This window comes from Abramis brama (genome assembly GCF_963993115.1).
Source record: "Abramis brama genome assembly, chromosome: 6".
NCBI classification, from domain to species: domain Eukaryota; kingdom Metazoa; phylum Chordata; class Actinopteri; order Cypriniformes; family Leuciscidae; genus Abramis; species Abramis brama.
The window spans coordinates 21,814,717-21,828,366 of record NC_139968.1 but is presented as its reverse complement, the minus strand read 5'-3'; the positions used below and the strand labels follow the sequence as shown (position 1 = coordinate 21,828,366).

General features: G+C 36.0%; 1 protein-coding gene across 1 annotated transcript in view; it reads right to left on the bottom strand.

The window, feature by feature from the left end:
* Positions 1 to 1,618: 1,618 nt before the first annotated feature.
* ncanb (neurocan b) overlaps positions 1,619 to 13,650 on the bottom strand; it is a 120,128-nt gene continuing 108,096 nt past the window's right edge. The window contains exons 13-15 of the mRNA XM_084117990.1: positions 13,002 to 13,146; positions 6,747 to 6,929; positions 1,619 to 6,661 (exon numbers count right to left, since the gene is read on the bottom strand). Of these exons, the coding sequence (XP_083974116.1) occupies positions 6,543 to 6,661; positions 6,747 to 6,929; positions 13,002 to 13,146 (447 nt within the window). The 3' untranslated portion in view covers positions 1,619 to 6,542. The remainder of the gene's footprint in view (positions 6,662 to 6,746; positions 6,930 to 13,001; positions 13,147 to 13,650) is intronic.

Below are 13,650 nucleotides of genomic sequence, written 5' to 3'. Positions count from 1 at the left end.
GTGAATAAATGACTTTCATAGGAAGTGATCGTGTTTCTTCAGCAGACTTGCATTAATCTGCTGGATTCATATGGATTTCTTTCACGCTCTCTTTATAACATTTTTGAAGCATCAGCGTATTTGTGGAATGGATAGAAATTAGGTTTCATTAAAATATATCTTCACTTGTGGTTTGAAGATGAACAGAAGTCTTATGGGTTTGGAACGAAATGAGGGTGAGTAAAGGCAGAATTTTCATTTTTGTATGAACTATCCCTTTAAATTTCATGCTGTTCCTCACAAAATTATGGTATGACTTCAGATGACTTGCAATATGGTGCATTAGTCATATGTACCAAATGTTTGTTTTTGGAGTTATGAACTGTACTTTTAAAGAAAAAAACAAAACAGCATTTGGGTTTGAAACAGCATGAGGCTAATTACATGATGGCAATTTGAATTTTTTAGTGAACCAACCCTTATAATTTCTTCTTGTTCCTCATACAAAACTATCAAATGGACCACATTTTTGTGTTTTTGGAACTATGAACTGTCCTTTTATGGAAAAAAGAAGAAGAAAGTGAGTAAGTACTTACATAATTTACCTTTTTGGTTGAACTGTGCCTTTATGAGCTGTATTTATGAACATTTATTTGACCTATTTGAGGTGAAACTTGATCTCAACAGGGTGCTTTTTCATTATGCACAATTTATTTTAAAATTGTATATGTCTGGATGAATAGACCTCTGATGTTGCACGTCTAACACCTTGTTTTGTTGCGTTTCTGTGCACTTCTGAGTCTTGATCTCGCCTGATTATTAAACGTGAGAATCATAGCTCCGTACAGGAGCAGATACAGGAATATTTACAATGTCTCGCGCCTCAGCGTGAGGATGGAACATCAAAGACCTTGAATCTGACATGAAGAGATAAAGCAGAGGTAGTCAGAGATACGCTGCGTGTATGAATTATTCACCACACACTTCTTGAGAGCCAACTGCTTGTTAAGAAGAACTTGCGTCCAGTGATGGAGAGAAAAAAACACATTTGTAGTGGCAAAATAAGATATAGCGATGCGAAAAAAAATATCCTGGCCAAACCAAACAACTTAAATTTTTTATAAATGTGCATAAAATTATCTGTAACTTTGCATTTTTTTTCCAGAGGCCCTTAAGTTTTAATGATTACATAATTAAAGTTTGTTAAAACGGGATAATTCTTAGCATCATTTACTCACCCTCATGTCGTTCCGAACCTGTATGGCTTTCTTGGTCACTATATGCTTACATTGTATGGAAAAGAGCAGCGTGAGCATTCTTCAAAATTTCTCCCTTTGTGTTCTACGAGGGGAAAGAAATTCATACAGGTTTGGAATGACATTTTTGGGGTGAAGTATGAATGAGTAATTTCTTTGCAACAAAAACAACAGCAAAATATATAAGCAATTAAATAATATTACCGATCCCATCCAATGTTTTTAATTGAACACATGTTTGATAAAGAATATGATACAATGACAGAACTAGAATTCATAAGAACATCAATAAATATTGAATAACACACATGGACAGCATTCACACAGCCTAACTCGCTCATCCTGCTGAAGAAAATGTTTTAAGAAACAACAGTAACTCAATGTAGAAGACGGTGTTTAATGTTTGATGCAGCAGCAGGAGTGTTTTCTGCCTTGGGTTGGAGAACAGATAGAGAATTAGCCTGTGTGACTAAGGTCCGGGGACTCAAACACATCCAGTTTTCATTTTAAAAAAGTGAAAAATAAATAAATAAATACATACATACATAATAAAATAAAGGAAAACATCAAGAATTGAAAACAAAGTCTGTACATCACAGAGCTGAGGAGTGGTGCCAAAAGGTTGTTTTGCTACTGCTGAAGGAATGGATTTACTGCTTTTAACAGCAGGGAATGCTGGGTCATTAATAACGAATAATAAATATACAGAAAGAAACAGCTTTAACAAAAAAATCATAGGCTTGGTTCTTTAGAGGCAAAGTAAACAGTAAAATAAAATAAAAAAAATCACAAAAAGGTATGCGACTGGATGATCTAATAAGTTCGAAAACCTCACAGTCCAACTGGATATAATGTAAAGCCAAAGATAAAGTGTGGCATTTACCTGGGCAAAACTCAGTAGAATGATGAATGGTATTTAACACATTGCTATCATTGTTGCCAGGTTGTTTTGGGTGGTTATTTTTTAGTCCAAGTCGAAAGCGCGCACCTTCAATGTGAGTTTACGTGATTTTTTTCCGAAAGTCTGACCACTTAGAAAAGTAATAGCACACCTCTCCTCAATATGTCTCATGATCTGAGGTGTAACTCATACACACAGGAGCATGGAAACCTAAAAAAAGCCTTAAAGTATCTTAATCTGTATCATAGAGTCTTCTTTAAGGTCCTCTCAGACAGCGCTAACATCCCAAAGTTGGGTTTAATGATATGACGGCCAGCCAGGATGGAATTTACAGATAGGATTATGTGCCAATAGAGTTTTTTATGAGGTAAAGGGCAGACTATGTAAGCATGGTTTAGGTGAACAGGGAACGCCGGAGGTTCGGGTTAAGTATACTAAGCAGCTGTGATTTCCAGAAGAATCCGCACTGCCACCGGCAGATGAACTGGCTTCTTTGTCATGGTAATTCCCTTTCTGACACCGTCCAATCAAAGACATTTCCAGCAGACGAAGATAACGCACTAAAAATTCAGATGTGCTACTCTTGCTGCGAAAGTCTAGAAGGGGATGATGGATGTGGCGTGTTACCTGCAGTCCTGATTAAACAGAGGACATCGTGCTCCTGTCTCACCTCCACAGCTTCCTCTTTACCTCCAACAATCATGTAAATACGAAAAGGACAAGGTTAAAACTCTCGTCACAACGTGCACATTGTACCAAAACAGAGTGAATGGAAAAACACCAGTCGGCTGCAGCGGGAGATAGCAAACAAAGTGTTGCCGGCTATTGTGAGATGCGCAAGAGTATTTTGCATATTTTGCTTGTGAGGAACTCGACAAATCTGGCTGAATGAGTCATGCAAACAAGCCTAAATAAGACTATGTTCCACAAATGTAACTACAAAGGGGAGGTGCAGCTAGCATAACAACCTCTGGGATAGCAATTGCTCTGTGGCAATTAGTCAGAAAACTTGCCACAAGAAAATCCCGCAGCTGCCTCTTACGGTTCTCCAGAATGCCTGCCAAAAGACAGCTGTGAACATTCTTTGTTTAAAGGTTCATTTTTATAATCAAGCCTCGCAATTAAGTTGCCACATTGTTAGCCATCTGCCTTCCTTTGCTAGCCTGAGCTGAGGGCTGTAAAGAGCTATTAGTGTGATATATAGAGGTACATTAGCAGCTAATATGGATTATTAGGATACTGGATATCAGAACGAGACTCCAATTTTGACAGACAAATTGCACAACACTGATACACCTCCTGTTCAATGCAAATCATGCACCAGAAACCCGTTCAGAATATGTCCAGGTCTTTTTTCGCCCCAAAATCAAGAGAAAAAAAGTACAGTCAACTTGATTTGTTTAAGTCATTTCAACTTAAATTGCATTAAACTGACTTAAAAAATGAGTTAAATCTTGTATAACTTATTAAAATAAGTTAAGAAATTTTCAAGTTTTGTACGAGTTAAAGCAATGTTAAAACATGTTGTTTTTTTAAAGGGTATTTTGCTTTAGGGATGAGAATTTGTTTTTGCATTGTGACATTATTTGACATTTCATTTCAGGAAAATTAAGTACATTTTTCCTCTCAAATTCCCATTAATGAAATGCAAAATATGAAATGAATTAAAAAATCATAAAATAACAATTACAACAATACACTGCAAAAAAAGTTGCTGCCTTAATTTTTTAAGTACAATCAACTTGGATGTTTAAGTAATTTCTACTTAAATTACATTAAACTATCTAAAAAAATTAGTTGAAATTTGAAAATTGCTGAACTTATTTTGCCGAGTTATAGCAATGTAAAAACATATGTTGTCATAACTTATACATTTTTACAGTGTTGTATTTGTACTAAAATACTACTAATTTTTTTCGAACAATTTCATTAAATGGTGTGAAATGTGACCTAGATAGAAATTTACCCATTAATACACTTTCTTCAACTTTTGGCTAAACTTCATAATGTTCAAAAACAGCTTTTTCAAAATTAAAATCATCCTTTTCTTTAAGTCAATTGCTTCTTTATCAAAAAAAGGGGCAATAACCTCAACATTAATTAAGCTTGCTTGGAAAAAAAAAGATTAATTGTTCAGATATTCAGACTATTGGCTTTTCACAGTCTCGGAATTTTGGGCTATTTCATTAAAAAAGGTGGATAAAGGTAGAGAAGGAAAGATGAGGGAGCACTGACGTTGAAAAGAAGTTGGCGGAGAAGTGGGCTACGTTCGCAATCTCATGGGGAAATTGAGAAAAGGAACAGCGAGAGATAAGCCCGAACCTCAGCGTTAGAAAAAATGCTCTGTAAAATAAAGACTCTGCCCTTTTTTAAGGTAAAGAGGATGGTTGAGAGGGCAGAGAAAAAGGCGCAAGCCCTCATTTTTGAGTCAGCTGTCGCAGTACTATTTGAAAAACAGGACACGCACCTGGTAGGACAGAAAAAAAAGTGTGCTTTTCAAACCCACAGTGAGCCCAGACCACATCTTTCGCTCTGAGGAGAACAGAAGGCCAAATGCTGCATCTCAACTGGCTTTCTTCTGCATGAGCCTTTCCTTTTTAACCGCTTGATCTTCAGTGCTGGAGGTATCCCTGTCTCTGAAATTTACCCATGAGCACTTTTAACATCTAACCTGTATGTGATATCGCACCATCTGGATTCTTTGTTTTCGTTCTTGTCCCACCCATGGGAACCCATCCTTATTTTATTTCTTCCCCAACTGTGCTACATTGAGAAGTTAATTATGGGTGTAGCGTTCGACCCCCGAGGCTGTTAAAAGCATTGTCACTGGCTCAGCTTGATGTGGCGTAGATATAGCCGAGTGCAATTAAGAAGAGTCGAACCTCTCTTTCTGTCGCTCTAATTCTCGCTCTTTTTCTCGCCGACAGGCTCTGACAGGACAATTTCAGTAGGAGAAAAAGTAGGAGATCATGACACAGACTATCAATTACAGATAGAGGGACCACTAGTAGGGGGATTTTACAGTGGCATATTTTATCTAATTCTTGTCAAGTCGATACCTGTGAAAGATAAGAAATTTTCAGTCAAGGGTTGAAATTCTTCTGTGTTAAGGGCTGTTTAAGGACTTAGCGTAATATTTCAACCCCAAAAATGAGAAGTCTGTCATCATTTATTCACCCTCATGTCTTTCCAAACCCGTATTACCTTTTTTGTCTGTGAAGCACAAAAGAATTAACTTTGTAGAGAGTCCAAGCTGCTCTTTTCCATACAATACACTGTAAAAAAAATGCTGCTTTAAATTTTTAAGTACAGTCAACTTAGATATTTAAGTCATTTCAACTTAAATCACATTAAACTGTCTTAAAAAAAGAGTTGAATCTTGTATAACTTATAATTTTTTTGAAAATCACTATTTTTTGATGAGTTAAAGTAGTTCAGTATGAGTTTTAATGTAAAAACATGTTGTCATAACTTATTGATCATATAATTTTTTACAGTGTAAAAATGAATGTAGCTCCTAAAATTATGAAAAGCACAGTAAAATGATCATTAAAGTGGTTCATATGACTATATGTATTCTATGTTCTCCTTATCAAGGTATTCAGTAAGTTTACGTGAGGAAAACCCCAAATTTAAATGATTATTCGCAGAGAACTCCACAGATATGGGTCTGAAATCTTGTTTCTCATCAAGCTGCCAGATTTTACATCAAACATCACAAAGCTACCATTGAGTGAAGATTAACAATAACGCCGTTTCTCGCATAAATCTTCAGAAAACAACGAACAATTACTTTTATGCTGCTTTTTTTTGTTTGTAAATGTCGCCATTCACTGGTTTTACGGGTTTAGAACAACATGAGGGGGATTTTTACTTTTGCGTGAATTGCACAGTTTGCGCTCTGAAAATCAGGATGAGCACCACTCCTCGCAACCCAAAACACATCAATACTCAGAAATACTGTATAAATGAAGTCAATGTCTTACAAAGAGCAAACCAACGGCAAAACGGTCAAGAAATACTGCATGAGCAAACGGATACCAAGCATTTCCTGGACTGTTTTGATTTGATCCTGCATTTTGAAAAGAAATACAATATTTACATGTAGTACCAACTCTCCTGCTCAATTAATGCTTATGTAAAAATACATAAACAGTTACCTAGAGTGTTTTCTACATTGAAGGTACGAAAGAACTTTCCTCATGGTTGATTCACTAAAATGAGATGGTACATTAACGGATAAAGAGACGGAAAAAGTAAAATTGTTATAGTCCTTGCGGGGTCCAGCAGTGCCCCCTCTGATCGTAATGGGGGTAAGCTGACCCAGGCGAGAAGGGGGGGGGGAGGTGAAAGGCCGTCGAATATCAAAGAGGCGAAAGGCTGGGGGAAAGGAGGGGATTATTTGGTTAGAAATGGCCGTGACCCTCATGTTGACCTCGATGACCTCCTGACCCGTGCCTCTTGTGCTTTCTGCGCTCGTGGTGGGAGTTGTGGTGGTGGCGTCTGTAGCGGTGAGATCTCCGTGCTGAGAATACAAGTATCAAGTGTGAATGAATTCGGCGATTCGGTTCTTTATATTGACTTTTAGCTAATAAAATCTGGACACTCACACTTTGTACAGATGATCTTGGGTCGGTCCCATTTGCCGTTGGCACGACACTTGGTAGTGGGGATGTGGCGCTGGAGGAAACCGTCACCACACTGGTAACGCACCACAGAGTGTATGTCGTAGTGCGAACGCTTCCGACCAATCAGGAAAGCGTTGTCCACGGTGGGCGGAGATCCACATAGGACTGCAAAAAAGACAATAATGTAAGATTACGAAAACATAAATTAATCTTGAATCAACATCATATGAATCAACATACTTTCTTAATATATGTTCCTGGAAATGTTTACAATTATGTCAGATATTATATTATTTCCATGGTACGGTAATAAATGGTAGCTATATTATTTTGTTCAAATAAAATAAAAATAAAACACTAAAAGCTAAAAAGTGACCATAGGCAACCGTATGAAAATGTATATTTATTTTATTAATTTCCTAAAGATTACATTTAACAGTATTACTAAATTAGTGTTTTTGCAGCTTAACTTTTAATGATCATTAGATGAAGGCAAAGCTATTTTTTTTTTAAATAAATACATACAAAAATTAAATAAACAATTTTATTATAAAATGAGTAAAAATAAAACAAATTAAACATAAATCTATAACTATAAATAAATAATTTTAAACTAACAATTATTTATAACTAAATTATAAATAATTATTGTGTTTGAGGTATCATTACAACACAACATTACAATGTACAGTATGAAAATAAATTTTATTTTGCGATTTGCTGAAGATTACATTTAACGGTGTTATAAAAGTAGTGTTTTTAAAGCTTAACTTTTAATGCTCGTTAGATGGAGGTAAAGCTAAAAATAAAAACGTCAGAAAATGATAAAAAACACTTTTATTATAAAATTTGAATAAAAACAAATTAAACATATTAGTTATAAATAATTTAAAAAATATATATAAATAATTATATATAATAATAATAAAAAAAAGTGATGCATCCATAGTTCCTGGTGTCATTGTGAATGTTTCACTGTGAATCTTATTGCAAAAAAATAAAATAATAATAATAACAAATGTACTACTATTACTACTACTACTACTACTAATAAAATGATTTTCCCCAGCCACCTGTCACATAGATCCCACTTTTAAAAGTCCCACCTAACATTTTTTATTGAATACTCAGTTTAACTGCCACATTCCAGAGGTAAAATGGATTTCAAAAGCTGTTCAAGATTTATATCTTGACAAATCAGAAGTGGAATATGAAAAATAAAAAAAGAATTCTGCTGTATTCTGATTCAGCCCTAAAGCACCATAGCCCAGTGACATAAGAATCTACAGCAGTGTCTCGCGGTGACATTTGACTGATTAAACAGGTTTGAAGAGCTTGTTTCACTGCAGTTCCTTTTACTTTCATTAGGTGGAGCCCTCGGAGTTGAACCTCAGTGTATTGCTTGACTGAAGATGGAAGCTGCTGCAAGTCGGCCTGTTTTTTGTTGCAGTGGGCCAGTAAACACCACAGGGAACCAATCAGGGCGCATGCAACAGTTAGCATGTGGTTTACAGCTCCTCATATTCACACTCCTAACAGCAAAGCTATAACCCAAGGCTTGCCGCTACAATCACCTCAGCATGTTCATTTGGAGGGAAACATCATAAAGCTAACCTGTAATTTGAGTGTTTAATGTCTTCACTCCGGCAGATTTTATGGCCTTGGCACTTTTCACTTTAGTTTTTCTCTTTCATGTAAGATTTTCTTTATCAAATGCTCCAGAGAAAGTCGTGGCATTAACCTCTGTGAATCAAATCAATTCTGGCAAGGAACTGCAGGTTATCTGTAGCTCAGTACGGGCAGGAATCGCCAGCTAATCAGTGACGCTATGAGCTGGAATTGATCTGGGAAGTCAGCGGATGGTTGTGAGCTTGATGAGGTTTGTTGTATGCCTTTTCAGGTGTGTGTGTGTGTGTGTGTGTGTGTGTGTGTGTGTGTGTGTGGGGGGGGGGGTTCTTTGTCTGGAGAGAAAGCAATGTGACCTTCTAGCTTGAGGACAGCAGGCAAATGTCACACTTAAAAAAACTCAATCCTGGATCCACACAAGCCCAACTCCGATTCAGCAATATATCATAAATAAATAATAGACCATAAAATCAATACTCAATTCTGGACACACTGTACACTCAGATACAGCGGACTCAAAAAGTATTTGGACAACTAAACCATGCTTAAAAATGAATGAATGTCATTGAATTATATATTCTCACTGAGAAAACAAAGTTATAAAATATTTTAACAAATATTGTGATAGTTTAATCAAACTTGTAGGGTCATTAAAAACAAATTTCTAAAACATATAATAAATTATTCAAATCAATATATATATATATATATATATATATATATATATATATATATATATATATATATATATATATATATATATATATATATATTATTTTTTTTTTTTTTTTTTTTTTTTAATAATTTAAATATGATGGAAGGCCAAAACACTGAACTTGGTTAAGGTATTTATCTGACAAAATTAAATTATATATAAAAAAATGCATATAAAAACAAAAAGCTCACAGGACAAACTTAATTGATTCTATCTAGTTTTTGTATGTGTTCATTTTTTATATATATATGACAGCCTGGCCAAAAATTATGTCCATACAATTTGGCATGTTTCATTGCATTATCACAAATAAAACAATTGACTCCAAACACAACTATGCAATATGCTTAAAAAATCTGTAATACATTTTTAATAATATTTGAATAAATGGTGAAGATGGACCTTATATATCATCTAATGCAATTGCATCCACACATTAAATAAATAAATGAACATACAAGTAAAGTAATAAATACATTTTAACTAATACATTTTAAATTTGCCTTACTTTTAAATTATGTTATATGAATTTAACAGTCATTTGAAGTGATTAACAATCTCACTTTTTGTGTTCAACTGCAAGTAAAAGCATTTTTACAGTGAAAAAAGGAAAGTGGTTTATCGCAGCGCTACCATATCGACCAGCCAGAGCAGAATTCTGCCCAAGGATGCATCACACCTCATTCATCCAAATATCAAAACTGGCAGGGAAAGTCAAGGTGATTAAATAACAGAGACATAGATAGGGGTTCTGAGTCAGCATCACCCTGAGACTTGTGCTGAACACTTTGGACTCGGGCATCTTTACCTCCAGCAAAATCTGTAGCTCAGCATACAAACTATTACAACAAGAGAGAAGCATACTAGCAGTCTAGCAGTCATACTAGCAAAGTCTGTTTAAAGCACATATCTCATGAGCTAATAACATGCATTGCTTCTCTATGCTCTTAAGGGATTCTATTATTGTTTTAAGGCTTCATAGGAGGGATTGCATGATCAATAGCGGTGACAGTTTGAATGATAGAATAACTGGGGGAGGGCTGATGGACAACAAAGGACAGCGAGGCAGGTGGTGGGGGTGGCTGAAAATGTTTCCCAGGTGGTCTTGCAAATGACAGCTGGCTGAGCTGTGTATGCGTGCCAGCCTTATGACTGTTTGCTCAAAATTGAACAAGCACACCATCGATTAAAATCAGTGGATACTGCCCAGAGTAACCCCTGTGCACACCATTACAATAACCATGGTAATGTGTATTTCTGAGAACTTCTTAGCTTTCGTCCAGTTCATTTGCCTTAGGAAGACTAAAAGAGGCACTCTGGGTTCACAAGGGCCAACCGGAGAACAGGTCCATGAGAGGACGCATCTCAGAAAGCCAATAAGTCTCGTTTCATTTAAACATGTATATTAAATGTAATATTTATTTGATGATGGATTTCAGTGAAATATTATTTAAAGGTGCACTGTGTAATTTTTAGCGGCATCTAGTGGTGAGGTTGCGGATTGCAACCAACAGAAGTTACGGTGGCCGACAGGAAAATATGTCGTCGTCTGAGACAGCAGAGAGTAGCCAGTTAAGCAATGAGGTTTCTTTAGAAATTAGGTTTACTTAATCATCATTGTTTCAGTGTTTTATTCGCTGATTTTAGCTAGCTTCTTTCCACGAAGAACAACATAGTGACGAAACGCGTTTGTCCGTTTATATAATAAAAACATAACGGCAATGTTGTGCCTGAACGCATTCATTGAACGATAGTTCATGAACTCGTTCATATTTTGGGCGAACGTGAACTAAACTATTACTGCCTGATGAACGATACTGTGAACTCGTTCATTCTGGTGTTGGTGAACGCCACGCTCTCTCAGTATAACTTCGTTCAATAGGCTGCCAGATTTCTATAGAGCCTTCCAGTCGAAAACCCGGCTAAAACTCACCGTAAACAGGCCTTAATATGTAGCGGAAAAAACACCCAATCTGGCAACACCAGCCACCAGTGTCTACTGACTCTCTTGTTCGATCTCGTTCATCAAAATGAACAAATCTTTTTTCGAGTCATTTCGTTCATTTAAGGGGCTTTAAATATTATACTATTAACTGGCAAATTCCCCGAACACATCCACCTACGCAATCTTGATAATATTCTGAATAAAGAAATCATTATAATGCAGTCAAAAATCATTTACAGGGAACATAACGCAATGAATGGATCGTTCATGAAAGACTCATCACTAACGTTAAATCAAAACAAAAAGCAGCAAGGAGGCGTCGTATGATCATTTAAACGAGTTTTATGACAAGGTCGTGAGGATGGGAAAAATCTGACGAATAGCTTCAGTGTTAAAACTGATAAAATAATTGTCTGTGGTTCTATATGGGCTGTGGCAATCATTTTGAAAAATAATAGCTCGTAGCAACATGGAAAAAAATAACTATGAACTAGTTCATTTTTGGAACTGTGAACTTAGTTCAAAATTTTGATTATGAACTATGAACTGAACTAGTTCATTTTAAAATTTGTGAACTGAACTTTGAACTAGTTCATGTAGAAAGTGAACTTTCTCAACACTGCATAACGGTTCAGTATGTAAGGTCTTTATACACCACTGAAAACATAGTTATGTGTATGATATTCCATTTCTGTCAACAGATCCTCCTAAACATTACACAATGCACCTTTAAGTATATACAGTAGATATTTAAGTTAAACATGTAATTTGACATCTGATTGAAGTCCCAATACCCAATATGGTGTTGTTTTTGAAGATTTTTCTGCCGCAAGTTTCCACAAAGTGCCAAGTAAGCCTACCACATAAGCTCAAACACATTTTTAATAATGAATTGAGTGTTAAATTATGGAACGGAGGTCAGAATTTCAATTGGAAGTGAGAAACATGTTTTTTTATTGGCTCTCCAGAGCAGGTCCATCATGGTCTGGACCTCTTGAGAGGGATTCTCTGATGAACCTGTTCTCCGGTTGGCCCTCGTGAACCAGAGGTGCCTCTTTAAATCTAGCTAGGGCAGACAGACCCAATGGATTCCATACCCTCAGTCTGCTTCATATGTAAATGACCAGATAAAACAAGTCTAATGAGTCCATAGTGGTGTGGGTGAAGCAGACTGCGTCAGACCTAGACAGCTAAAAGTGGCTGAAGAGAACCAGTCATGTCCGTCATGTCATGATCGAGGCTTTGAACATGCAGCCCTCCTGAGGACCAACTATCACATCCTCAGAACAAAATGAGCGACAGTTACTGCTGAGGTCTTTCTCTGATTGCGAAAGACGTGAGAGGAATTGGCGAAAATGAAGCCGTACAAACTGACATAAAAAGAAACAATGGAAGGGAATGTATTTGGAATATGGGGCTTTGTTACAGAAATAATTCCCACAAAAATTATATTTTTAACTATATTTTGAGTCTTCTGAAGATGTGATAAAAGCTTTATGTGAGAACAAATCGTTTTGAGTCGAATCTTTTCAATGAATCGTTGATCCGTTTCACAAAACCAGTCTGAATGATTTGTTTATAAATCTTATACTGATCAGATTCTTGAGTTCAACTCACTGATTCTAAGTAATTGCATTGAAAAGCGTAACCAGTTCATTATTCAAAATGAATCCTTTTGTGTTCCACAGAAGAAATAAAGTCAAATGTCTCTGAGTGGCATGACAGAACTATCCCTTTGAAGAAGCAGGATGTATTTAAATCTAAGGAAGGGATATAAATAAAAGAGGATATGAGGAACATATCATGAAGAACATGAAGATGTGTGAATTAAGTTAACAAAAGGAGGTCAGCAATGGAAGAAACAGTACAGTGAGGTATAAAGCAAGGCGGTACAGTATTTGTCCTCTTTTCCAAAGCCTCCTCTCTCTCTCTCTGTCTCTCTCTCTCTCACCTGTGCCTTTCTTGCAGATGTAGGGCAGGTTGTAGTTGCAGGGCACATCGTTCCATTTGCCGTTCTCATGGGCGATCATCACAACGCAGTCCTCTCCGCCCGCAAAGAAATTATCCGGCTGGTTCTCCCTCCAGTTCTCATATTGCTGGAGGAGGAATGGAGATATTTCAGGGCTAAATCCAAATCTCATGGCTTTACTAGGTATTTAGTGTACCGTCTTATATATCTGTTGCATTACAAATGGGTTTTCAGATACATCTAATCGGTCTGATATAATACATTATATAAACAACAAATGGCTTAAAGAGAGACTTGTGCATCCATTTGCATAATCTATCTGATTATACTGCCTGTATTAACATACTGTGATTAGACTAAGTGATTAATTGTACTATATGTTCTGATACTTGTATTCTGGTTCAATTTGTGTGTATATATATTGGTCAATACAGATAATCGATAATTCTTTATATCTGAAAGCCGATAACCGATATATTGGCCAATAAATCGAAATACAATTTTTATATAATTTTTGAGAGCCTGATTACAAAAACAAAAGTCTCACCATTAAAAGTCATGTTCTCATTATAATTTTATGTATTTTCCTTTTTAATGTGATTCCAATTATATTTCAAGCAATTCAAAACCA